We start from the raw sequence: 26,904 nt of genomic DNA, 5'->3' as shown, positions 1-26,904 counted from the left end.
CACCTCACATTTCAAACACTGACATTTACCACCCTATCCTGTTTCAGAAGTCCATGTAGGGTAATAATAGACCTACTTGTACTCTCGTCTGTTATAAAAATCGGTCTGATCTCAGGTTGGCTTCACAATAGTAATTACAGTTGGAGTTGGAGACTCCTCCCTTTAGTGCAGTACAGTAACACTGTAATCATCATACCTTCCCTCCTAAAACAGTTAAAGTCACTCAGACAAATGTGTATGAGCCCTGCAGTCTGCAGACAGAACAAAAGACCAGCAGTACAGACAGTTATGGAGAGAGAGAGAGAGAGAGAGGGGGGGGGGGGGGGGGGGCTGCCAGGACAAAGCCTCTCAGTCTGGATGTGTGTGTGTGTGTATGTGTACTCTGGTAACTACCCGGTCAAGCCAGACTCTCTCAGTCTGTGTGTGTGTGTGTGTGAGCAAGCATACACTTAGAGCTACCCAGGGCTCCTCCAGAACCAATGTGAGAGTGAGCAGGAGTGTCTGCGTGGTGCCTGTGTTTATGTGTTTTGTGAAACGGGTACCTTCTAGAACCTGTGTGTGTGTGTGTGTGTGTGTGTGTGTGTGTGTGTGTGTGTGTGTGTGTGTGTGTGTGTGTGTGTGTGTGTGTGTGTGTGTGGGAGCACACACTGGTGCTTATCCAGTCCCTTTTAATTTTCATAACCTGTGTGCGTGCGTGTGTGTGTGCGTGTGCGTGTGTGTGTGTGTGTGTGTGTGTGTGTGCGCATGTGGGTGTGTGCGTGTGTGTGTGTGTGTGCGTGTGTGTGTGTGTATTCCAGAGGGGAGAGACAGCTCTCCACATGGCAGCACGTGCCGGCCAATCAGACGTGGTCAAGTACTTGGTACAGAATGGGGCCAAAGTGGAGGCCAAGGGCAAGGTAAGACACATGTGCCAGAGAAACTATTAACATGTCAGGAAACTATTGGGAACTATTTCTATGCACTGTATTGGGCACATTGATAAAAATGCTTTCAAATTTTGAGATCGGGTCAGGTATGTTTTGAATCTGTTGCCATTTACCATTTTTTCAGTCGTTCCTGCATTGAAATATGCTAAAAGTCAGGGTCATTATAGAGAGGGGTTAGGAAACTATACAAGAGATGCCTGATAAAATAAAACTTAGACGGATGTTTTAAGTACAGGTACAATCTCGCTAATGATGCAAGGTTTGTGTCATTCTGTAAAGATACAAATGTATGTATAAAAGGTATCTATGTCATATCAATGATATGTGTCATATGTCCAATGCAATGGAGGATGTTCAAACAAATAAATACAAAGCTAAGCTAAGTTGTCATGGATGTGTCATGCAACTGTGTGTGTGCGTGTGTGTCCCCTCTCCCAGGATGACCAGACCCCCATGCACATCTCCAGCCGTCTGGGAAAACCGGACATAGTCCAGCTGCTACTGCAAAACGGGGCATGTCCGGACTCTACCACCACATCCGGTTACACCCCCCTCCACCTGGCCGCCCGGGAGGGCCACAAAGACGTGGCATCGGTCCTGCTGGACCAGGGGGCGTCACTGGACGTCACCACCAAGGTGAGGGGAATTGAGCTTCGCCGTTCAACCGTTCATAGTCTTCGCCCGCTGAGCGGTTAGTTCTCTGCGGCTGACTCTGTGCTCCTCGTGGAATTGTGGCATGTTGTCAAGGGAGATGTTTTGTGTCATAACAGATGGACAAAATGAAGTAGAATTCTACTCTACTCTAATCAACTCCGCTCTACTCTAATCTACTCGACTAGACTTTACTTCTATTTAGTATCCTCTACTCTACTTTACTCCTATTCTGTTCTACACAACTCTACTCTACTTTACTCTGCTTCAGTTTACTCCTATTCTACTCTATTCTACCCTCCTATTCTGTTTCTATTCTATTCTACTATGCACCTGGACTGGTCCATGGTAGCTGTGTGTATCAGTCATGGATGGCACATTGCAGGGGTGGGTAGACAGACAGAGAGACAGAGAGACAGACACAAAGACAGACACAAAGACAAACAGACAGACAGACAGACAGACAGACAGAGTCGACAGGCAGGCAGGTAGACAGACAGACAGACAGACAGACAGACAGGCAGGCAGGCAGGCAGGCAGGCAGGCAGGCAGACAGGCAGACAGACAGACAGGGACTGAGGGTGTGGTTGTAGGAGAGACTGAGACACATACACAGTCTGAGAGATCATTCCTGGCTGAGAAATGTGTTTATTTCTACCTCAGCAATGTCCTTTTTGAAGCTCTCCAGCTTCTTGTGGTCTAGAATCCTGTAGTCTATTAAGCCAGCTAATGTTAGAATAGCATAATGAGCAGTGCACAAACTCACACTCATTGGCTCACTCGCACCCGTACACACATGTATGCACACACACACACACACACACACACACACACACACACACACACACACTCGTGGTGACTCAGCTACTCATGACTCTGTAATGATGACATCACACTGCAGCGAGAACAAAAATGTGAAACACGCAAATAGCTAAGTCGCAAATGCTTCTTAATATTATATAATATTATATATATAATTCTTTGAGAATCCATAGGGCAGACCGATACGTGAAATGTCTCACACCTGGCTCCAAAACATTGACAATCATAGTCAATCATCCACAAACAACCTTTTTAACCAGAGAAAGTGCTGCACCCTGGGAGTCCTGTGGGAAGCGTGTGATCATACACCACAGCGTACATCCCCTGATGAGCCAGCGGCCTGCGGAGACGGAGTGCTACGTAGTGACTCGTGATGGAGCAAATCCCCAACAGTATACACCAGGGGGAGGCTGCTGGAGGTGGAAATCGGAGGACAGGTTCATTGTAATGCGTGGAATGGAATGAGGTGTGTGTTTGATTCCGTTCCTCATTCAATTCCATGCATTACAATGAATCTCCGCCTGCTGCACCGATCCAAACGCTCTACAAGAGTGCCTAGGGGGTAGGGGGTAGGGAAGTGCCTTGGGGCTAAGGGCTAGGGGAGTGCCTAGGGGGTAGGGGCTAAGGGAGTGCCTAGAGAGTAGGGGCTAGGGGTTTATTTGGAACTCATCCTTAGACTCCTTAGAATCCTTAGTCAGTTCCACTGTGACAGTTAACTGGACTTGGCTAATGGATGGTAACTATGGGGTGTTAGGGTTAGGGTTATAGCTTAAAAAAGCTATGAGAGGGACTCCCTCTGACTCACTCTGTGTCATCCATTACTGCTAATACTCTGTTGTTTTAAGAAAGAGGGAGTCATGCTCTATTCACCCTCTGTGGTCACAGAGGGAATGGTATCAACCGTTGAGAGATTTCACCCACGTATTGCTTCATGAGAGATACTACATCTCTTGTGTAATAACTTACTTCTAGTTTTACCACAGAGTTACAATTGCCGTCAGTTTTGCAAGGATTTAGCAGTTAACCCTTTGAGTGACCCTCTGTATGAAATACAGTCGATGCAACCTACGGTTAAACCAGGCCTGTGTCACATATGTCAAATAATAGTATATTATTATATTGTTATTTCAAATAATGGCGATATAATAACAGTGCTGTATATTACCCTGCTAGGCTTGTGTCCCAGTAATCTCACCGAGGACTTGTCTTGTCATTTTGACTTTTACAGAAGGGATTCACTCCTCTTCACGTGGCTGCTAAGTATGGCAAGATTGAAGTGGCCAATCTCCTCCTTCAGAAGAACGCCCCTGCCGATGCTGCAGGAAAGGTAGGACTGGGAGATGGTGTCATGATGAGGTTGTAGGACCGTTCCAACTCTCTGGTGCTAGTTGTGTGAACCATAGGTCTCCTGTGGGCATCCAGACTGTGTTAGCTGAGGCGCTAGCTCTGGTGAGGTACCGCAAGTCCTTCACAAGGCTTCTTATCACGCAGGCATGGTTGAAAACCACTTAATTTACAGTACACCAGTGTGTTTATGTCATCTTTATGAATTATGAACATTGACCTATCTACCTTAGTTGCTTTCTCACGGTCTTCATACACAGTTGGTCAAACTCCATTTTGGATCTGGAATTTTGACAGGCGCCATGTTGGCTCCAAAAACCTCTATAACAAGCACATTCTGTTCTCGAAAGAGAATTGGAATGTTAGTGTCATGGAAGATTTGTTCAAGTTCATTTATTTCCTCCACATAGCATATGTCAATTGACCTCTGAATTGTATGATGAATACAAAAAAGATGAAACAATAAGTAAGAAATAAACAAATCGTCTTCAAAAATACAGACAGTACAATACAGAGATTTGAGGTTGGTGCCAACTCTATAGTTGGCAAAACATGTATGTCTATGTATTCTTACAAAGTATTCTTTATCTTTTCATGATTTTTTTACAAGATATAATGTCATTTCTGGCCTGAGCTGTTTCTGCTCTAGTTTCTAAACTGCCTCCCTTTCCAAGAATGTGAGTCAATGCACAAAGGGAATAGATGTGTCTCTCTCCCGTTGAAGGTTTCAATTTACACTGTTACTGTTGGATGGGGTTTTAAGCTGCCCTAAGCGTCCTATCCTATCTGCAGAAATGTACAAGCCACAGTATGAGCTTACAGTGAAATAGGCCACAAAAATAGATTGCAAATGACCCCAAAATACAGCGCCCTCCATAAGTATTGGAAAGAGGAAGCATTTTGTCTTTCATTTCTTTCAGCACTATACTCCCAACAGTTTGGATTTGAAATGAACAAGCATTCTAAAGGAAGAATGAAGAAGCCTTGTTTTTCGATTGCTGACAAAAAATGTTGATGAGTCTCTGATGCTGTCAGGCTTCAATAACACAAAGTATGGCACCCTGTAACTTGCTTTTTATTTCTACAGCTCTAAGATTACACTGTTTTACATGCTTCTCCCATGGCTTAAATCACCTCCACCTTCCACTCTCCCTCCCCCATCCCTCACCCCTCCAGTACATGTGTGCCTGGCTCCAGATCTGTATGTGCTCTAGCCAACTTTTATGGCGATGGTGATATTGCCAATGATAGTCAGGGGAATTGACTAAAAAGCATGTGCAGATCTGGAACCAGGCTAGTATCTGGGACCAGGCTAGTATCTGGAACCAGGCTAGTATCTGGGACCAGGCTAGTGCATGGGACCAGGCTAATGTCTGGGACCAGGCTAGCATCTGGAACCAGGCTAGTGCATGGGACCAGGCTAATGTCTGGGACCAGGCTAGCATCTGGAACCAGGCTAGTATCTGGGACCAGGCTAATGTGTCCGGTGCGGTCTACTTCAGGCAATCACTAATGTAACCTCTGCATGTTGTCTCCAGAGCGGTCTAACTCCACTGCATGTAGCTGCTCACTACGATAATCAGAAAGTGGCACTGCTTCTTCTGGACCAGGGCGCTTCACCCCACGCGGCTGCCAAGGTAGGTCCAACCCCTGCAACCAGTCTCCCTACCCACACCAACACACACCCATGGAAATATACTCTGTCTTTGGGTAGGGGGTATGTTATACTTAGATCTGTATTTAGCCAGGTCAAGTCACGAAGAACAAATATTCTTTTAGAATAAGGACATGGTTGAAGAGGTTGAAGAGTATATATGTATACTGTTTATTGATCCTGAAAATATAGAAACTTCATATATGTGAGTTGTTAAAGAATTATAGACTTGAAATGGGCATGGCGTCACTGACCACACTCCCAACAAGTTTAGCTTCCTTATTGAAATATACATTCCAGAGCTTTATGATATATCCCGATGGTAAGACTGATTTGCTGTTGTTGTTGTTGTTGTTGTTGTTGTTGTCGTTGTCGTTGTTGTTGTTCTTTAGACATGCTCTCCTCTAGGGGGCCACTGGGGATGAGTCGGTAATAGTTGTTGTGCATGGTAGACTGATTACTCCACAACGTCCCTGGCGTCTCTCTTCTCTGTTCGTCAGGGTTTTGTTCGGAGTAATTGTCCTGGGATAGCTATTTTCTCCTTTGACCAAGCAGACAGTTGAGTGTAATGTGGTAATTATCTGGTCAGTGACGCAGTAGCGGGACACTGAGGGTGTGTGATTGGGACAAACAGGGACAAACAGAGCTTATAACAGATTGTATTATTTCCACCCTCTCAGAACCATTTCCCCGAAGTAGTGTGTGTGTGTGTGTGTGTGTGTGTGTGCACGTGCGTGCGTGCGTGCGTGTGTGTGTGTGTGTGCGCGTGCTTGTGTGTGTTGACTGGGTGACTGGGTAAATGTGGGGGACTGGGTAAACATCCTCAGATAAATATCCACCATCTCACTGAGCTGAAACAGCAATATCGAAACAAACACACCCCCCACACACTCTGGATAACACATGTTCTACTCCTATTTTGATCAGGTCGATAGAAATGTAAAAATGATGATACAGAGCGAAAGGCTCAGTTTGATTGAAGTGTTTTTAACCAAAGTCATGGAAAAGCGGGGTGGTGCTCCCTGACTATTGGTAAGGTTATCTGTGGTTAAATACATATAAATAAATATGCTGAGAGCTTTATGGCTTTGTGGGTTTGTGGTGCCAGAGATGAGAGGAGGCCATGTGCAGGAAGTTTGAGGCTGCCTGCCTCTCTGCTGTGCTCAGCGGGACTTCACCGGGTTCCCTAAGCAAACACAGTGACCTAGTTACTGCTTTTGTTCCCCATGACAAGCAATTACCAAGCTCTAATGTGGACGGGTCCGCTCCCGGACGCGTGATTGGCTCATACGGATGGACTCTGTGACACCGCATTGGGCCAGGCCAATTTTTTTATCTACGGTGACATCACCACTGGCTGGGTCCATCCACTTCCATTGACATTTAGGAAACTTGTTATTTTTTTCCCCCCATCTTCCAAAAAAAAAAAAAAATGCTCCTCCCCCCTTATTTCTTTAGGCCTGTCTTCTGGGGCGCACTCATGGTTTTCATAAGTGCAGCGCTTTCAGTGTTGTTACTGTTTTGGAAATGTCGTAAATCTGTGGAATATGGCGGTGGTTGGTTTGGCAGGGCTAGGTTTGAGTCACCACACAGTTGTGGGAACATGGGGAATGTATTTTACAGATGTGCGTCCTCTCCACTCGCTCCTCTCAGACAGAGACGTTAAACTGTGAATGATGAGGTATAACAGCGACGATGCAGTTAATAGGGGTAGAAAAGACGACGCAGTTAAAAGGGGTGGTTCGTTTTGTCTCTCTTTGTTCTCTGTGTCCTGTGGTCTGTTTCTCAGCCGTGTCATGTTGATGTACACTAGACTAGTGTACAATACTATACACACGAGTGGACATACTAGCCTAGTGTAGAATGACAGTGTGTAGTACTGTGAGCAGTACTGTATGATTTCATGCCCCTGCCCATAGTCACCTCTTTAAGTAGGCCTACTAAAGCTCTTTGCAGAAGTATCACTACTACTATGTACTGTAATGTGTATAGGTCTTACAAATGTGGCTGCAAGCTACTGTGCAAGCCCAAGTAACTACAAGCCAAGCATGGAATATAACATGTTCGCTGGAAAAGCAGCAGTATTTTTGGCAGGGCCAGGCTGAAATACAGTACATTATGTCAAAACCTGGAAAGTATTTGAGGTGTGCTTGATTGACAGTAGTTTGCACTTCAGGGACTGTTCTGTTGATTCTACTTGTAACAGGCAAACTAAATCAAGCACAGATCAAGTGTTTGAAGGTATTTTATTTTTAAGTTTGATCAAACTTAAGTTTGGTATTTTTACATTTGCTGATCAAACACCAGGAGGCTGGTGGAGGCAGAAATCTGAGGACGGGCTCATTATGATGCATGGAATGGAATGAGGAATAGTGTCAAACACACATTTATTTTTGTTTTTCTTGGTGGCGGTGGTGGTGGGGGGGGGGCGGGGGGTAGATCAGCTTTAAAAAATATCATTTTAGTTCTGTTTGTTACTATTGCTTACATCATTTCTAGTCCCCTTTTCCCCCTCTTGCCCCAACCCTCCCATAAAAAGAAAATCCTCAGATTTTTACCTCCACCAACCTCCGCTGCTGTAGAAACTAAGTCACCCCTATCTCTCTCTCTCTCTCTCTCTCTCTCTGCTGTCAGAATGGCTACACTCCGCTCCACATTGCGGCCAAGAAGAACCAGATGGAGATCGCCACTACGTTGCTGGAGTACGGCGCCGACACCAACGCTGTGACGCGCCAGGGTATCACCCCGCTGCATCTGGCCGGCCAAGAGGGAAACGTGGACCTGGTCACCCTGCTCCTGGCCCGCGACGCCACCATCAGCCTGGGCAACAAGGTGGGCACAGGGGTCCTACTGCAGTTGGGATGTTTGGAGTAGATTTAAAAAATGTACATTTGTGTTATGTAAATATAGTAATAGTAATATATATTTATATGTATAATATAGTCAATATATATTGTCCAGTTATATAGTACCCTACACTTGATTTAGCTTTCCCTGAGTATTTCAAAGTATGCAAATATACAAAATATAACAATACAGGCATAAAAAAAATTCTAATTTTCTTGGTCATTTGTCTATTTTGATATGTATTGTTTTTGCCTAAGTCCCACTCACAGAATATATAGAGTATACGATATGGCAGTGTTCCAATTCGTTGAGTGTTTTGCAAATTCACACTCCACATTCTGTATATCTTAGATTAGAGATCTTTGTATGGATCATTTCTGTATTACTATACTTCTCTGTAAGAATGTTTCCTGAGGGCTGAGGAAATGGCTGACTTACAATATGTTGTCATGTTTTATTCTGTCAGAGTGGCCTGACTCCCCTCCACCTAGCAGCCCAGGAGGACAAAGTCAACGTAGCAGAGGTGCTGGTCAACCAAGGGGCCACTGTCGACCCAGAGACTAAGGTACACACACACACACACACACATACACACACACATACGCACACACACGGCCACACAGGTACAATGTGTTGACAGTCCTTGACAGCTGTGCAGGCCACTGATGTAGAAAGAGACCAGCCACAGCCCAAGGTCACCCACCATGCTACAGAACACACACACACACACACACACACACACACACACACACACACACACACACACACACACAGTGTTTGACCATGAGTGGACCTGGCACACAGCGCAGATCAATACTGCCCAGAACAACAATACATCCAGCGTACTTCTCCCAAAAACAAATTCATACATATACTAGAGGCCACCCATCCTACGGACGCTCCAAAATCATTGGATCTGATGGCTTTAACTAGATGCTATGAGGCATTTTCCTCCTGCCCCGTCCATCCCGTCTCTGGTCACCCAATGACTCGTGGCACTCTCCTATTGCTTAGAGCATTACATCACATACATCTGACTGATATATGGTTCCTCGCTACTGTTACTAGAATCAAATATTTCTTTGACTGTTGCATTTTTATACGGTCTGTGTGTTGTAATCAAAGTCATATCGACACATATTAAGACAATTCTGTGAAACAACAATACTAGGCAGGGATCTAGAATAGAATAGAGTGTGTGATGTCTGTCGTTGGTTTTAACAGATGGGTTACACTCCACTGCACGTGGCTTGTCACTATGGAAACGTGAAGATGGTCAATTTCCTCTTGAAGAACCAGGCTAAAGTCGATGCCAAAACCAAGGTAAGGCTCGGTTTTTTGTTTTGTTTTTACAGAGAGGATTAGTGTGTGTGTGTGTGTGTGTGTGTCTGTGTGTGTGTGTGTGTGTGTCTGTGTGTGTCTGTGTGTATGTGTGTGTTTGTGTGTGTGTGTGTGTGTGTGTGTGTGTGTGTGTGTCTGTGTGTGTGTGTGTGTGTGTGTGTGTCTGTGTAGAAGCCATGTATGCTCCATTGACTGCTCCTGTCCTCTCCCCCCTCCTCCTGTCCCCCCTCCTCCAGAACGGCTACACCCCCCTGCACCAGGCCGCCCAGCAGGGACACACACACATCATCAACCTGCTGCTGCAGTACGGAGCCTCACCCAACGAGCTGACAGTGGTGAGATAGGAACACACACACACACACACACACACACACACACACACACACACACACACACACACACACACACACACACACACACACACCTATACACACAGCCCCCACAGCTGGGTCTTCACACAAACACTATCTCATATTTCACAATGCAAAATGATTTGCATACACACACTTCAACACCCTGTTACTCTCTCCTATTCTACACACTGTTCTACACACTGTCTCCATTACGTAGTATCTCTTTCAAGACCTAAAGCTACACCGACCCATCCTGTAAGACACCCATCTGACCAGACTACTATTAACTTTGATAACCATGTGCTGACACACTGGGAATGTTATTTTTTTTATTGAAGTTGGCTGCTCAAGTAATACATGTAATTGTGTCATTTCCTAGAACGGGAACACGGCCCTGTCCATAGCCAGGAGGCTGGGCTACATCTCTGTGGTGGACACCCTGAAGGTGGTGACAGAGGAGACTCTGACCACTCTGGTAAGAAAGAGACACCAACATTCAGGTTCTAAAACGTCATTGTTTTGGTAGAGCTGATGTTCGAATATGAAAATGATTTTTAGGAATATATTTTTTTTTATAGAAACAGTACAACCTGTTTTTCATACATGTCATGTCAGTTATGTCAGTTATTTCATCAAAGTTGTTTTGTGCGTTTGTTTGTTTTTATTCCTTGACAGACTGTGATAGAGAAACATAAGATGAATGTTCCAGAAACAATGAATGAAGTCCTGGACATGTCTGATGACGAGGGTGAGAGTTCCATTCTTGCAGCTATGTCCCCTTCTTGTGACTTTTTACTTATGATCACTTAATTTGTATAGATTAAATTATGTTTATTGGTTTATTTTTCATGATTGATATGTATTTTTTACTGTTTGATTTATTTGATAATCATCTTTTAATAAATGTAATTTCTAACACTTTATTTATTCAAATTGCACAGTTCGTACAGCCAATGTACCTGAAATGCTCTGTGAAGACTATATATCTGATGTTGAAGAAGGTATTATTTTCCCCATTTTATTTGCTTTGTAGCCGTTGGCAGTTGTCTGAGCTCCCTTTTCCTCACTCTCGTCTCGAACTAACCCAATTTCTGCTCTAAATGTCTCGCGCTTTCTTTGTCGTCATGGGATCCTGTATTTCATGCTTTGGTATCCGTGGAATATGCCTTTATTTCAGTTGTCAGGCAAGCTCCTGAATATGGGGCACTTGAATAACAATGTGAAAAATATCTCTTTTTACTCGTTTGCACAGATTAGATCTTTTGGATATCATTGAGACACGTGTCTTTAAGGTTCTTGTCATTTTGAACACGTAGCCCCACAGTAAACATTGTTTCAGCTGTTGAAAGGTTTATTTGGCCATAAAGCAGCACAGGCTTTATAAAGCTTGTTCTGTTGACAAAGTTGTGTTTCCTTTCATTTAGTCACCCAGACATTTGAATGTTTCTGTCGATTTTGACCTTTTCCGCAAAACCTTCATTTAATTAGCCTACCGACAGAGACAGGAACTGAGTTGATTCACCCAACCAGTGCCAAATAATCCTAATGGACTATTTTAGTATTTTTTAACCCCCCCACCCCACCCCCCCCAATTGATTGTAGTAAAGTTGACGTATAGCTGAACTGTAGTTTCCCTTATTCTGAGTTATAACAACATTTATTTAGTCCTGCCATATTATTTTTGAACAGAAATGGAACTTCAAAGTGTGTACATCAACTACTGTAAGTGTCACATTTGATTTTACACTTTTTAACTCCAATAATGTCATTGCTCATGAAAACAACAATACCAAACTTACAGTAAACCAAAATTGTGTGTTAAAATGTTGGATATGTTTGCTTTCTAATACCGTATAATGCCCTGCCCTTGGGTATGTTGTTTTGCGGCTGAGATTGAAGTGGACAGCTTTCAGCTTGCTCTAAATGTGTCACTGATGTAACTCTATAGACCGGTGTGTACTTACCATTAACTGACCCTGCCCCAAGGCCCTGAGGTTGTTCTGCCAAACTGGAATACCTAATAACTCTAATTCATATGATTGCAACAAACATACAATCATACTCTAAATATAGCTCAACTATTTAGCTAACAATTTGAAGCTAACAAATTTAGCTAACAAATATAAAGATGGTCGTTCATATGTTTTGCGGCAAACATCATGGACAAGGTAAGGTGTTGTCTACGGGTTTTACATAGCCTTGAAAACAGCCAGGTACGGTACAATATGAAAAGTATGATTTAAATCCTCATATCCCAAGAATGTCAACAACTGCTGCTGGATCCAGTGGACAGTAGTTATTAGTGGTCACACTTACAACAAATCATAACTTATTGGCTTATAACCCCTTTATAAGGCCTACTTTACAGATCAATTGTAAACAATGTCATACTATATAAAGGGCGTTATGACATTGCTTATAAATGATATGTCATGGTTCTATGTAGATACTAAAGGTCAAGGATTTAGGGGGGATTCATTAAGCATTTAAAGTGGGACAGCAGTGGTACTGATGCTGAAGCAAACTGCTCTTTTTAGTTTTGGAGAGGAGTGAAATCCTCTTGTTCTTCTTCCTCCTCCCTCTCCTCTTCCTCCTCCTGCTCCTTCTCCTCCTCCACCTCTTCCTCCTCCTCTTTCTCCTCCTGCTCCTCCTCCACCTCCTCCTCTTCCTCCTCCTCCTCCTTCTCCTCCTCCACCTCTTCCTCCACCTCTTCCACCTCCTCCTCTTTCTCCTCCTCCTCCTCCAACTCCACCACCTTTCCTGTCCCGTCAGCAGAGAGAACTGCCATATTGTGCCAAAGCTGTCATGTATTTAGTTCCCTGTAAAATATTGAGTTTATTTATTTAGTCTATTTATTTAGTTTAGGCTAAATCAGAGAGTTAGTCAAACTTCCACTTAACGGCTCACTTCAAATGGAGCCTAAAGTAAATAACAAGGCATTTTCCATTCTCCCACTGTTGACGAAAAGCCACTTTTCACTTGGGGGTTCGTCTTTTTCCTGTGAATGTTGTCCTTCGTACGTGTCTTGTTTGTTCATGTGTATGGGGAGAGGATCTCTTTTGTGGACCAGTGTTGCCCCGCGAGAGGTCGGATTACAGTGCACACCTAAGAACCCAACTCCATTAGCATAGCAATAAGTCCTCTGTGCCTTTGTGTGGCTGGCTGTCTCCCCAGCTGGGTTACTAGGGTTTGCCTGCTACAGCCCCTGGCCCCTGCACCAACGATGGGGCGTCTTAAATCCAATCAGAGAGAGCGGGTGCTTTGTAGAGCTGCCTAAAGTATTACCACGCTCCCTGCCGTGACCTCAGCTAGCGAGCACAGAGGTAGCGAGCACAGAGCGAGCGCCGCTGGTCCCAGGGTTGGTGTGTGTGCGGTGCTGTAGGCTGGCTGGAGCCCTCTGTAGAGTTCGGACTGCAGTCAGCAGCGGGGAGCAGAGCAGCGGCAGCATAGTGTGTGTGTGGGTGTGGGTGTGTATGTGTGTGTGTGTTCAGCACAGCGTTCAGCGCTGAGTGTTCAGTCAGTGACAGCAGCAGCAACAGGAGGAGCTGAGGGACAGACAGGTGCAGGGGACAGATAGAGAGACACACACACACTTACAGAGAGACAGACAGACACACAGACACACAGACAGACAGACAGACAGACAGACAGACACACATACAGAGAGACAGGCACACAGTGTGTATCTGAGAGGGAAGCCGGACTAACAACCTCCACACTCCAGGACCGGTGCACTCACATGACCCGCTGAATATCTCTCTGGATTAACTGGCTGTAGGACTACTACCTCATCAACTGATCCCAGACCTGTTGGAAGAAGGAAGTCATTTAACGAGCAGCAGGAGAGGAGAGAGGAGGGTATGCTGGGGCTGGGCACATCCATGGCTGCCCAACCATGTAAGAGAGTCACATAGGAGTTACTATTCCTGTCCCTGTGTTGCCCTAGGAGGTGTCTTTTACTCCAAGTGTTGTTGCTTCACGAAGCGATAATCTTAGACCCAGGGGTAGGGACAGGGCAGGCGGGAGAAAGCTGATCTGTGTGTGTGTGTGTGTGTGTGTGTGTGTGTGTGTGTGTGTGTGTGTGTAACTGTGAGCTGTGAGGTGCAAGCGTGCGGGAGAGAGCCCAGAAAGTTAGTTAGTTCGACTGCAGGAGGTTTTGTTGCTGGACTGGATGTTGCGTAGTAAGTTCAGTACCGGAGGGAGTGGGGAGTGTGCTTGAATGGACATTCTTTAGGGAGGAATGTAGCCAGATGGGGTCTGTAAACGTTTTTTTTGTGTGTGTGTCGTGTGTGTGTGTGTGTGTTTGTGTGTGTGTGAGCTGTGGTGGTGTGGTATGGGTTTGGGGAAAGGGGGGAGGGTTGCCGTGGCGAGGAGCAGCAGGGGATGAAGGGGGACCGGGGGGGACTAGTGCGGGTGGGGGGGAGGCGGGGAAGGGGGGGGGGATCTGTGGCTACAGGCTTTGCTTTTGTCACTGTTGGAATGCATGCTTTCCCCCTCTCGCTGGTTTGTGTGTGTGTGTGTGTGTGTGTGTGTGTGTGCGTGTGTGTGCACTTGCTCTAGTTTCTATCCTTTTTAACCCCTCCCCCCCCCCCCCCCCCCCACGGCAACTCTCAAATGTCGACCATTCAACCTACAGTCACCGTCTCTACTCTGACTAGAAAGTGTGCTTTTTAACTTAGAACACATTTGTTTTCATTGCTTAAGCTGTTGCTTTCTGCTTCAGAACAACGACCCAAAAAAGCAAACACTTTGGAACCAACACAACGTGGGTTTTGTTCTGGCGGAAGGTGTGTGTGTCATGCCCTTTTAGTCCGGCGGAGTAGATTTGGAACAAGCCTCTAGGGCTCCATTGATTGTCTCTAACAAGCCCTGGCCTGAACCCATATGCACAGAGAGGGTATATACTGTGGTGTTAGAGGACAACAGGGACACAAGAGACCTGCAGGAACTGACCCAGTGCTTCTATGGCAGGTGAGGATGCGATGACGGGCGATACGGACAAGTACCTGGGACCACAGGACCTGAGGGAGCTGGGGGACGACTCTCTCCCCCAGGAGGGCTACATGGGCTTCAGCATCGGGGCCCGCTCTGCCAGGTAATGTCACCTGTTACCATATGAACAGTTACTGAAGTCTTTTCTACTGTACTGTACCTTAATAGAAATGTTTGGAAGATATTGTACGTTCCCTTACACAATACATGACCATGTCATTGGGCATCTCTTTTCGACAATATGACTGTTTTCATGCTTGCTGATTTCTCAGACAGTACTATATACCGTATCAACGTATAGAGGATGAATGTCATATATGACTGAAGATGACACAAAGCAGCAGTTAATGAAATACAATCACTGTAGTTTGTAATTTGTACTGTCATAGTACTGTATGCTAGCAGTAGTTTCTGAAGGACATGAATGGACTGGACTGATTTCAGTCAGCACAAATAGAACAGCAATGTATAGAACAGCTGTTTATGTTCTTCTGTGTGTCGGCTGGATAGTTTTGACCAGTATTTACAATATGTGTGGAACTCATGTTGCTGGTAACCAGTGTGTAGTTTAAAAGCAGGGTCACACACTGGCTAATGTTTAACCTCTTGGCCGGCAGCCCCAGGGGATTTTCCCCTCAACATAAAGAAACTCTGACAATGTTCAATAATTTGAAATGGGGGGTATATTGAATATTCAAGTCGATGCATATGTACAGTATGCTAGACAACAGGAAATTGGAACCAGGTTCGATGCCATTGCCCCAGGCACTGTGTTAGCTACATACAATACAGTATGTGCTGAGGGGCTTGGGTCAGAGTCTCAACCTTCACCCAACCATTTTCAGACCACATTTGTTGTGAAGCAAAAAGTCCTGCTTTGAATTATCTGAAAGAAAATAAATTAATAACATAAACAATTGTTTGTGTTTGGCAAAGCTCGGGACAATGAGTCCTTGGTTCTGTTGAGCAGCACTGTATGATGTTGAATGCAGAGTGGCCTCTGCTAGCATTCTCTCTGCTGTTAGCGGCACCAGCTAAGGTCTGCTTGCTTTGAGTGCTCTCTGATACGATATGGATCAGACTTGGTTGAAATACATATGTAAAATACTTCAAGTATTTGAGGTGTGCTTGATTTAGCTTGGACTTTGGACTTTTTGGACTATTCCATTGGTTCCATTGTACCAGGCAAACTAAATCAATCGCAGCACAAGTATATGAACATTTTCGACACTGTATTTGAACCTCAGTCTCATATGGACGCTCCATTTTGCATTATTAATCACCTTAGATCTGTGATATTGTCACAGATCTCTACCTCCCAGCTGGAGCGTCCATCCATGGCTGTGTATCAGAGAATGACACATGCAAACGCAGGTCACCAGCGTCAGGGCCGTACAACCGCTGCACTCTCTGCTTGGCTCTGCTCTCAGATTTGTTGCTTTCAATATCTGCTCTGTTTTTTCAATCTTTTTTCCCCTTCCCATATCAAATATCTTACCATAGTCCTAAAGTCAGGTAAGAGGGCATGACCACATTTCTGGCTGTAGATCCATATTTTATTTACCAAGCTCCTCGCCCCCCCAAAACCACTTCGACTCCATCAAACCGTGGTTTTTTTTTTGTCTCTCATTTCCGTCTGTTTTACTGATGATAACTATAGTTTGGTGTGTTGCGTGCACAGTATGTTTATCATTTTGGAGTTTTTGATTTGATTTCAGTTGAAATGCACCCATATGTATTATGCTTGTTGGGTGTAGTCTGTGCTAATGTCCTTCCTTGGTTCTGTTAAAACAGGAAGTTGTCATGCATCCCTTTGGTTTGGGTGTACGGTGCTACGTCATGGAGTTTCCAGGGATCTAGCCTATAGATTATTATTGCAGTAAAAAGTCAATTCCAATCCTATTACACAATATGTGCTGTCAATGACCTACATACAGAATTGATTCAATTGAGTATAGACATCTGACAATCATTATTTTACTAAAGCTGACTTCACATTACACTATATTTTTGAAATGCTATGGTTGGATAATATTTCACATCCCAAGAGGAAGAGAATGCAAGACTCAAAGTAGTGAGGGGAGAGGGTGTTCCTTGGACGGTAAACTGTGACTCGCATTCCGCACGTCACATTCTAGAACGCTACAAGTTCTTGTTCTGGAACTAGGCAGACGAGCCATAGAATGTTGATATTGAATGTCAGTTCTATGAATTCTATTTCTATGAAGCTACCCTTGCTTCTCGGCTGAACACTCAGCTGCAAATAGACGTCTATTTGAGTCCGCAGGCAGACACACTGTGTGGATTAGCATTGGGCAGCTAGAGGCAATGTCATGTATCAGTGTTGACTGCAGGATGTCACCTAAACACAAGATTTCCCTCACCGGGACAATACAGTTATTTGTATTTGAATTTGAATTTAATTGAACATGCCACTGTGTGCATGTCTTTAGACTGTAAGTGAGAGTTATGATATCAAGTAAATGTTTACAATACTTTATTATATGTGCTTGTGCCAAAAAGTTGTATTGTTTAAAAAGGGAGGGTTAAATTAGAGTTGTCGGAAATGGGATACTGTATTAGAATTCGCCTTCGTAGATATTCCAAAACAGACGATCAAACGTCCATATATTGGACACGTTCTCAGTCAGTTTTTTATTGCTACAGGGTAAGCAGTACAGTATGTCTGCAATATGTTAGTGAAAGGCTTTAGCTACAGTATGTGTTAGTTATCAAACATAGCTTATACATTATTATGCTCTCGTATGCTATTTCTTTAATAACAAATTCAAATGCTCTCTGCATCTTTTGTGCTCTCCATCCTTCTCATATAGTGCAATTTCACACACACACACACACACACACACACACACACACACACACACACACACACACACACACAGACACACACACACACACACACACACACACACACACACACACCATTATTACACAAACTGTACCTCCATGATATAAACACTGTAAACACTATACCCCCCTAATTTCTGATTTGTGATTCACACGTCTGTCCTGTGCTGTGATTTTACGTGTGAGTGTTGCACCTACTTCCTGGAAGTTGCATGCAGTAATCAATTTTTTTTTCTGTTCATCTTCATGATCACTCCCCACCCCTGCCTACCTATTGTGTGGTAAACTTGTAAATACACCAGCCTGCGCTCCTTCAGTTCGGATAGGTCCAACACCCTCAACAGGAGCTCCTTCACCCGGGACAGCATGATGATCGAGGAGATCCTGGCCCCTGCCAAGGACACGGTAGGTCATCTGTCTGTCTGTCTATCTGTCTCTTTCTGCCTGCCTGCCTGTCTGTCTGTATGTCTGTCTCTATCTGTCTGCCTGTCTGTCTCTGTCTGTCTGTCTGTCTGTCTGTCTGTCTGTCTGTCTGTCTGTCTGTCTGCCTGCCTGTCTGTTTGTCTATCTGTCTCTCTCTGTCTGCCTGTCTGTCTGTATGTCTGTCTCTATCTGTCTGCCTGTCTGTCTGTCTCTCTGTCTGTCTCTGTTTCTGTCTCTCTCTGTCTGTCTGTCTGTCTGTCTGTCTGTCTGCCTGCCTGTATGTCTGTCTGTCTGTTTATCTGTGTATGTCTCTGTCTGTCTGTCTGTCTGTCTGTCTGTCTGTCTGTCTGTCTGTCTGTGTATGTCTCTGTTTGTCTGTCTGTCTGTCTGTCTGTCCAAGATACATTTAAGGTCAGGAAGTCAACCAATCTCATGGCATCTTACTGTTGGAAGTCATGAAGGTCTACAACGCCTGCCAGTTTCCCTAATCACAGAACCCACAATCTAGAGTGAGACTATCGATTCCCTGACATTCACTTGTGATTGTCTTTTCTTTTCATATGCTTCAGGGGGTCTGTAAAGACATCCCCTTCATTGTTGACCCTCAGAACAAGGTATACCATACACTGCCAAAGAATACTGTCATGTACTCTTCTTATTCACAATTCAGATGCTGGCAAACATTCGCTTTGCTTTCTCAGCATCTGCTGCTGGTTCTGTTATGATTACGTTATTGTTATTACCCACCCAGCTCTGCCTGTCATTCCCATTATAAGCGCAGCACTTTTTTTGTTAATTTGTAGATTCCCATTTTAGTTTTTAGAGTTTTGGCAGTTTTTTCGTCAAGTTTTTAAAATGATTTGTTTTATTTTTGATATGAGCCCTCACAAGTGCCAGAGTTCTATTTCATTTCGGATATTATTATGATTTGTTAAACGCATGCTTAATTGCAAGCTGAGTATCTCGGTGCTGGAGTTTGGTCCTCAAGGTAATGCTGCCATCTCTGGACACACACCCTGGCATGTCCCCTCTGTTCTGATGAAGGACAGTCACTGAACATCCCTTCCGTTCCACAGCATCTGGCTGCTGCCAGGGACTTTGACACAGACTCTGTGAGACGCTACAGCTGGGCTGCCGACACTCTGGACAACGTCAACATGGTCTCTAGCCCCGTCCACTCTGGGTAAGGAACAGCTCTGAATGGATGGATGGATGGATGGATGGATGGATGGATGGATGGATGGATGGATGGATGAATCAATCGATAATGCATGGATGGATGGATTGATCATGAATTAATGAATGACCAGGTGAAAGAAAGAATGACTGGATGGGGGGTGTTTAAATCTCTTATTTGGGAATGTTAGAATTGGGATTGTTTCTTTATGGTCGTTGTGACCACAGGTTATTCTCCATTGTTGTTGACCTTACAGTAGATGCTGTCTGCTTCTCTCTCTCCCTCCCTTTCCTCCAGTGAATATGGTCTAATTTTCCTTTTTTCCCCCCTTCCCCGAAATACCCTATTGTTCCGTACCACTCGTTTCTGAGTCATAACGGTAAACCTCTTTGATGTAGCCCTCCTCCATTGTTTGGTTTCTCTTCACAGTGTTTCTTCTCCACTCCCTCAGTATGATTCCAGGTGATGATTGTGTCCTGTTGTTATTCTCAGTTTTCTCCTCTCTGTGCTTGTCTCATTTATGCTCTTTGTCACCTATCAACCTTGGTCTTCCTCACCTTTAAACCTTGTACCTTTGTACCGTGTGTCAGTGTAGATGCTCTGTTTGTTCTATCTGTCTTTCGAGGTTGTTTTACCACATACAAACCAAAACCAAAAGATTACACACAAGGGCATACAGGTAGATAGGTACCGTTCTGTGGGCAACAATACTGCATAAGTGATGACACAACCAGAGTATTAGCCCACAATAGGTGATGTTATCGCAGCCTTTTGTTTCACCATTGCGCGTTTATTTTCACTCAAATTTCAATACAATTTGAGTTGACAAATGCATCCCGGATAAGATTTGATTTGAATTGATTTGGCTTTTTTTGCCGGCACACGCTATTTATGCTGTAAAATAGGATAGCGCAGTCCATCGTCAGATGTAGCCGTGGGATGCAAAAGCAGTAACACTTTACTTGAAGCACCCGCTTATGAAGGCTAGGATATATTTTGAATATATGACTAAGCTAAGGGGCCTCTTTGTGCCGTGTTCCTGTATTATACAGTTCTATTGCACTGTACTGTATGTCTGTATCTATATGGGTTTTATAACCCTCCATAAGGGGTGCCTCAAGTAAAGTGATACTGCAGAAGTCATGCGTTTGTTCACAGAGACACCTTAACACATCAATACACCTTAACATCTCACCTGGTGACGAAGCACGGTATGCATTTTGAGATTTCCTACTTGGAGAAATGCAACATTTTTGTCAACACGAAAACTGTCTTAATACTAGTCACAAATTACTTCAGAGTGCTCTAACTTGGCAGTGTTCCTTTATGTAGTAGTACAGTATGTGTTTGAAAAAATAAAAAATCTATACCTCTCTAAAGAGTCTTGTAAAAATCATTAATAACATAGCAGACATGACCTTAAAGCCATCAACTTTTCATTATAGAGGATGGACTAACTGCCAGGGAAGAAAACTCAATATCTCATTTTCCTTCTCTCTCTCTCTCTCTCTCTCTCTCTCTCTCTCTCTCTCTCTCTCTCTCTCTCTCTCTCTCTCTCTCTCTCTCTCTCTCTCTCTCTCTCTCTCTCTCTCTCTCTCTCTCTCTCTCTCTCTCTCTCTCTCTCTCTCTCTCTCTCTCTCTCTCTCTCTCTCTCTCTCTCTCACCCTCTTGTGCATTCGTGAGTGTGTGGGTGTTGCCGATCACAGCATGGGAAGCGTCGTCACTGATATCAGAGGTTGGTTGGGCCTCTCTTTCATGCCCATGCTCACTGGGGTATGTCACCCCTCCACTCCCTTCCTTCCTCCCATAGGTTCCTGGTCAGTTTCATGGTGGACGCCAGAGGTGGGTCCATGAGGGGCAGCCGCCACAATGGCATGCGCATCATCATCCCACCCAGGAAGTGCACGGCGCCCACACGCATCACCTGTCGCCTGGTCAAGAGGCATAAGCTGGCTTCGCCACCACCCATGGTGGAGGGAGAGGGTCTGGCCAGCAGACTGGTAGAGGTGGGACCTGCTGGGGCCCAGTTCCTGGGGTAGGTGTTTACTTGTTCGCTTGGCTGGATGATTGTTTGTTTGTTTGTTTGTTGACTGACAGTCCTGCTTCTCTCCTCATCTCCATGGAAACCATCAGTTTTTCTCGTGTTTGATGTTGGTTGAGGTGTTTCAGTGGTTAGTTACAGTACTGAAGCTAGAGAAGCTTGTCCACTTCCCACCATGCTGCCCCCCCCCCCCCCCCCCCCCCCCCCCCCCCCCCCATGCCAATTCAGACACATGCTGCAGTGTGTTAGCATATAGGCCACTCTGGTAGACTCTCCCATCTCCTGGTGTTAGCATAACCCAGACAGTATGGGTTACTGGACATCCAGACACACTGTTCCATAACAGTTATGCCATATGCTAGGTAAACGCAAGTCGTAGAAAGAGGATCGATAGGAGACAAAGTGAAAAGAAAACATTGTGATGCCAGTGGATTGTAAGAGACCAGACCACTGAACCAATGTTCCCTTGTTTGAGTGAATGATCATTCACTGAGTGATGTTACTGTTGGAGTTGAAGCCATGGAAAGTGCAGCGTTTTCTATACGATTGACAGTTTGTTGTTTATGCCCTCTTCTGTTTCTCTTATCGCCGCATGGATGCTATTCAGTAAACTCCACCTTCCCAGCAAACTGCCCTCACTTAGCGATGGCGAGAACTTGGTTAGCCGTATCTTGCAGCTCGGGCCTCGAGGAACAAAATTTGTTGGGTAGGAGCATCCGTATATAGGAAAGACATGAAGACCTTCCATGCAAGACATGATGATGATATTATTATTATTGCCATCTCCATTATTTTAATTTTTTATTCTGATTTCTGGCCACCTCCACTTCGAAACCTTTGTTTCTCAAAAGCTTTCAGTTGACGTTTTGAGTCACTGAAAGATGATCATATTGGCTGTTTGAACTGAACTGTGCTTGTTGGGCATGAGACTCACTGCAAGCATCCTGCTGTCATACCTGTCGTCCCTTCCCAATGTTTAATTAGATGGTGGGACGGTTTCCCAGACACAGATGGAGCCTACTCTGAGGCTAAACATCTTGTTCAAAGGAGATTCTTCATTGAAAGTCTGATTCTCAGTTGAAAATGTGTTTCAGTCTAGGATTTATCTGTGTCCAGGAGACCACCCCTGAGTGTTCCAGTGTGAATATAAAACAATAATTTTGGACAAGCTTTCTGATTTCTTCTCTGGGTTATTAAGATGGCTAGACTCACATTCATGTATGTGATGTCATGTAAAGGATTTCATCGAATCTTAAGTAAACTCAATATCTTGAAATTCTTTGAAAGAAAAAAGGCTTTCGGTTTTATGTCTATTTCCTATGGATGTTCAATGAATATTTTTTCTCTGGTGCCATTTTGTGTCTACTTATTTGACATTGAATATCATGCTGTTGCTGTGGGTCATGTTTGCTCATTACAGTACAGTTTGTGGTAGACAGTGACACTCTTGTCACTACACAGATTAACTACAAACTACACAAGTATTAGTTCTTTGGTTAATCACATAGGGCTGGTTTGTAGATAACGCACATGCCTGGACTATAGGATCTCCAATGGAGTCTCCCTTGAAAGTGTGATTCAGTCCAAGGCCTGGCATAATCTGTGGGATCTGGGAAATTGCCACTTAGAATGCAATTTAAACAACAATTGTTGAAATAAAACAGAATAAACATATTGGGGCCTAAGTAGAACAAGGATACTGTCTCTTTCTTAATGTGGTAGAAAGTTGTGAAGTCTCTGTAGTTGGTCCCTACTAGTCACCTGCCTTCCTAAAACTGGCTTCCAGCAATGGTACTGTATTTGACTGTTTACTGCAATTGTCTCCAGGGCCTTACCCTCGACCTAGTTGTGTTCTGCATTTATTACCGTGTCAGGGTGTTTGTTGTCATTCAGTACAACTCAAAGGTTTTAGGTGGAAACTGAGTCTCCTCAAGGCATTATTATTTGGAATACCCAGCTAATATAGATGTAGATAATGTTCAAGCTGTTCAGTAATTTAGATTTGGCAGTGAGAGGAATTCAGGAAAATGACCCACTTGCTTTACAAAATGAATACCTGACTTAACACTGTTATCTTTCAATATGTGGATTGTTGTTTTAGAATATACAGTGCCCTGCATGAGTACTGGGAGAGTGAAGCATTGTGAGGCAGTGAGGCTCTACACTCCAAAAGTTTGGATTTGAAATCAAACAATTACTATGAGGTTAAAGTAGAGATTTACAGCTTTTATTTGATGGCATTTGTGTACATATTGGTTTCACCATTCAGAAATTACAACACTTTTCAGGGCACCCAAAAGCGATAGGACAGATTAATCAGCACTGATGTTTTGTATTTGGTTGACAATCCTTTTCATGCAATAACTGCCTAAGGTCTGTGACCCATTGACCCCACCAGATGCTGAGTGTCTTCTCTGGTGCTGCCAGGTCTGTACTGCAGCCATCTTCAGTTGTTTGTTTTGAGGTTGTTTTGATTTTTGCCTAAAATCTTATCATCAGGAAATTAAATGCATGTTAAATTGGATTTTAATCTGAAGATTGACTTGGCCAGTCAAGAACTTTACACTTTTTGGCCCTGAAAAACTCCCTAGTTGCTATGGCAGTATGATTTCGGTCATTGTCTTACTGTTCGATGAAGTGCCATCCAATGAATTTGGAGGCATTTGCTTGTACTTGAGCAGACAAGATGTTTCTGTACACTTCAGAACACATTCTGCTGCTGCAGCAGTTACATTATCAATTAAGACAAGTTAGCCAGTTCTAGTGACAGCTATACATGCCCTAACATTAACACTCCCTCCATCATGTTTCACAGATGAAACATGGTAAGCTGTAAATCTTGGGGGGACCCTTCAATCATTCTGGTACATGATAATATTCATCTTCATCTTATCTTTTTCCAGACCTCTACAGGCTTTTTAGGTACGTTTTAGCAAACTGTAACCTGACCATCCTTTTTGAGGATAACTAGTGGTTTGCATGTTGCACTGAAGCCTCTGTAGTTCGGCTGGTGACGTATTCTACGGATGGTAGTCTCTGACACGTTCACGTCTACCTCCTGGAGAGTGTTCCTGATCTATGGGAGAGATGTTTTGGGGTTTTTCTTAATTAAGTTGAGCATTCTTCGTCATCCACTGTAAAAAAAAGTCTGCCTTTGCCTGCCAGCCCGAGCTCACCAGTGCTTTCTTTCCTTTACTGATGTTCCAAACTGTTGATTTTGGTAGGTCTCTTTGGTAGGTAACTTTCTCTTTGGTCCTCATGTTGAAAGACCAATAGCAGACTCCAAAGGCAAACGCAAAGCCTAGAATCAATACATTGACAGCTCTCTTATGCTTGCACAAATGATGTGACGGAACACATCTGACTTACCAGAAACACCTGTAAAGGCAATTGTCACTTGGGGTTCAGGGTACCCTGAAATGCATAAAAAGTGTTGTACTTTCTGAATATTGAAACCAATATGTACACACATACCATCAAATAAAAGCAGAGAATCTCTACTTTAACCTCATAATAATTGTTTGATTTCAAATCCAAACTTTTGGAGTATAGAGCCAAAAGAAGAAACTGCTTCACTGTCCCATCACTTACACAGGGCACTGTATGTGTGATTCTTGTTTGTAGCACTTCATATTACATTAGGCCTACATCATTGGTTACTCACATTCTGTCTCCCTCTATGAGATTGGACACCATACCGGAACTATTTTTACCCAGTTTTACACCATTTTACCTGCTTCCCTTCCCTTCTTAAAGGACTGTGCTGCTTAAGTCTTGTCTAACTGCTACATGCATCTTGTATGTCATATTGATTCAAGCATCATGAAAACTGTCCCCATTCCACAAGTTACGCTACCATGAAAGACTTCAAGTCCATTTTGGTCTCAGCGTGCTCCTCCATCCTCATCTCCAACACCTTGTTTTAACAATATCGAATTTGAACGGTGTCCGTATTAAGCCTTCTGAAGCCTTCTCCTAGACTAAAAGCATAACAATAGAGTCTCCATTGACAGTGTGATTTAGTCCAGGACTTGGCTTAATCTGTGTCCAGTAAACTGCCCCATTATGTATTTAGAGGTAATGTGTAATGATGTTATATAAACTCAATCTCTCACCACACCTGTACCATCCTTCTCCTTTTGGCTTAGTCAGGAGAGACTGCCATTTTGGGGCCAAACAAACTACTGCATATCCTCTCTGTGTTACCCCACTGAAAAGGTCCTGTGGTTTGGTTTCTTCCAGCCCTGTGATAGTGGAGATCCCCCATTTTGGCTCAATGAGAGGGAATGAGCGGGAGCTGATCATGCTGAGGAGTGAGAACGGGGAGACGTGGAAGGAGCACCAGTATGACTACAAGACAGAGGACCTCAACCAGCTCCTCAATGGGATGGATGAAGGTAGGGAAAGTATGCTCCATTGGAGACATTTTATGGAGATTAAGCTTGTCATCCATCCAGTTTTCTTGAGAGTAAGAACGTTTTCCTGCCTAGAAAATCAATGGCACTAAAACAAATTTCTAGCAATCATTGTTGATTGACAATGATGTTTGAATTTAATTGAATTAGCTGAGCATTTCTCAGTCAGTTATTTGATGACTCACTTTAGTCAGAATTTTGTCTCTAAATACTCAGACAGCACATTATGTCATTAACCTCCTTTTAGTGAAATCTTAGACATTCATGGATAGGGATATTAATCCTAACAATTTTGCCGAATCAATGTAAAAACAGAGAGGAGGAGTGACAACCCATTTTGTATACGTAGAACTGGACAGTTCAGAGGACCTGGAGAAAAAGCGTATCTGTCGGATCATCACCAAGGATTTCCCCCAGTACTTTGCGGTGGTGTCCAGGATCAAGCAGGAGAGCAACCAGATGGGCCCAGAGGGAGGGCACCTTGCCAGCCTGACACTGCCGCTGGTCCAGGCCTCCTTCCCAGAGGGGGCACTCACCAAGAAAATCAGAGTGGGACTGCAGGTTCGTTTGGTCTAAATGCTGATTCCTCAACCTCTCTCAGACCTCACCAGCTTGGGGGTACCCATTTCCCCCAACTAGTCATTTTAGTGCTCAGGTCTTTCTGGAGCTCCCTCTCTCTCTCTCTCTCTCTCTCTCTCTCCCTCTTGTAACCATGGTCTATCTCCCTTCCCCAGGCCCAGCCTGTCCCTGACGACACAGTGAAGAAGATCCTGGGGAACAGGGCCACCTTCAGCCCCATCGTGACGGTGGAGCCCCGCAGGAGGAAGTTCCACAAGCCCATCACTATGACCATCCCCGTCCCCCCGCTCTCTGGAGAGGGAGTCAGCAACGGCTACAAGGGAGACACCACCCCCTGCCTCAGACTCCTCTGCAGCATCACAGGTAGACTGCAGGCCAAAGGGAATGGATGTCTTCAACCAAATAGGCTTATAAAGTGACATTGTAACACTATGGTTGCTCTTAAGCTTTTATAGTCATGATGTAACATTT

The 26,904-nt window shown here is 44.2% G+C and overlaps 1 protein-coding gene across 1 annotated transcript in view; it reads left to right on the top strand.

The window, feature by feature from the left end:
• Nucleotides 1–26,904, top strand: part of LOC310817497 (ankyrin-1-like) — a gene marked incomplete at its 5' end in the record, with an annotated part of 93,255 nt that overhangs the window by 44,260 nt on the left and 22,091 nt on the right. Inside the window, 18 exons of the mRNA XM_083688121.1 lie at nucleotides 798–896; nucleotides 1,365–1,562; nucleotides 3,628–3,726; nucleotides 5,282–5,380; nucleotides 8,032–8,229; nucleotides 8,711–8,809; nucleotides 9,469–9,567; nucleotides 9,822–9,920; nucleotides 10,318–10,413; nucleotides 10,614–10,686; nucleotides 10,880–10,939; nucleotides 14,910–15,033; nucleotides 18,101–18,203; nucleotides 19,298–19,404; nucleotides 21,209–21,433; nucleotides 25,682–25,836; nucleotides 26,204–26,415; nucleotides 26,589–26,796. Coding sequence (XP_083544247.1) covers nucleotides 798–896; nucleotides 1,365–1,562; nucleotides 3,628–3,726; nucleotides 5,282–5,380; nucleotides 8,032–8,229; nucleotides 8,711–8,809; nucleotides 9,469–9,567; nucleotides 9,822–9,920; nucleotides 10,318–10,413; nucleotides 10,614–10,686; nucleotides 10,880–10,939; nucleotides 14,910–15,033; nucleotides 18,101–18,203; nucleotides 19,298–19,404; nucleotides 21,209–21,433; nucleotides 25,682–25,836; nucleotides 26,204–26,415; nucleotides 26,589–26,796 — 2,353 coding nt within the window. The remainder of the gene's footprint in view (nucleotides 1–797; nucleotides 897–1,364; nucleotides 1,563–3,627; nucleotides 3,727–5,281; nucleotides 5,381–8,031; nucleotides 8,230–8,710; nucleotides 8,810–9,468; nucleotides 9,568–9,821; nucleotides 9,921–10,317; nucleotides 10,414–10,613; nucleotides 10,687–10,879; nucleotides 10,940–14,909; nucleotides 15,034–18,100; nucleotides 18,204–19,297; nucleotides 19,405–21,208; nucleotides 21,434–25,681; nucleotides 25,837–26,203; nucleotides 26,416–26,588; nucleotides 26,797–26,904) is intronic.

Source organism: Argentina silus, assembly GCF_951799395.1.
Source record: "Argentina silus genome assembly, chromosome: 16".
In the NCBI taxonomy this organism is placed as follows: Eukaryota; Metazoa; Chordata; class Actinopteri; order Argentiniformes; family Argentinidae; genus Argentina; species Argentina silus.
This window is presented reverse-complemented; position numbering and strand designations above follow the sequence as displayed.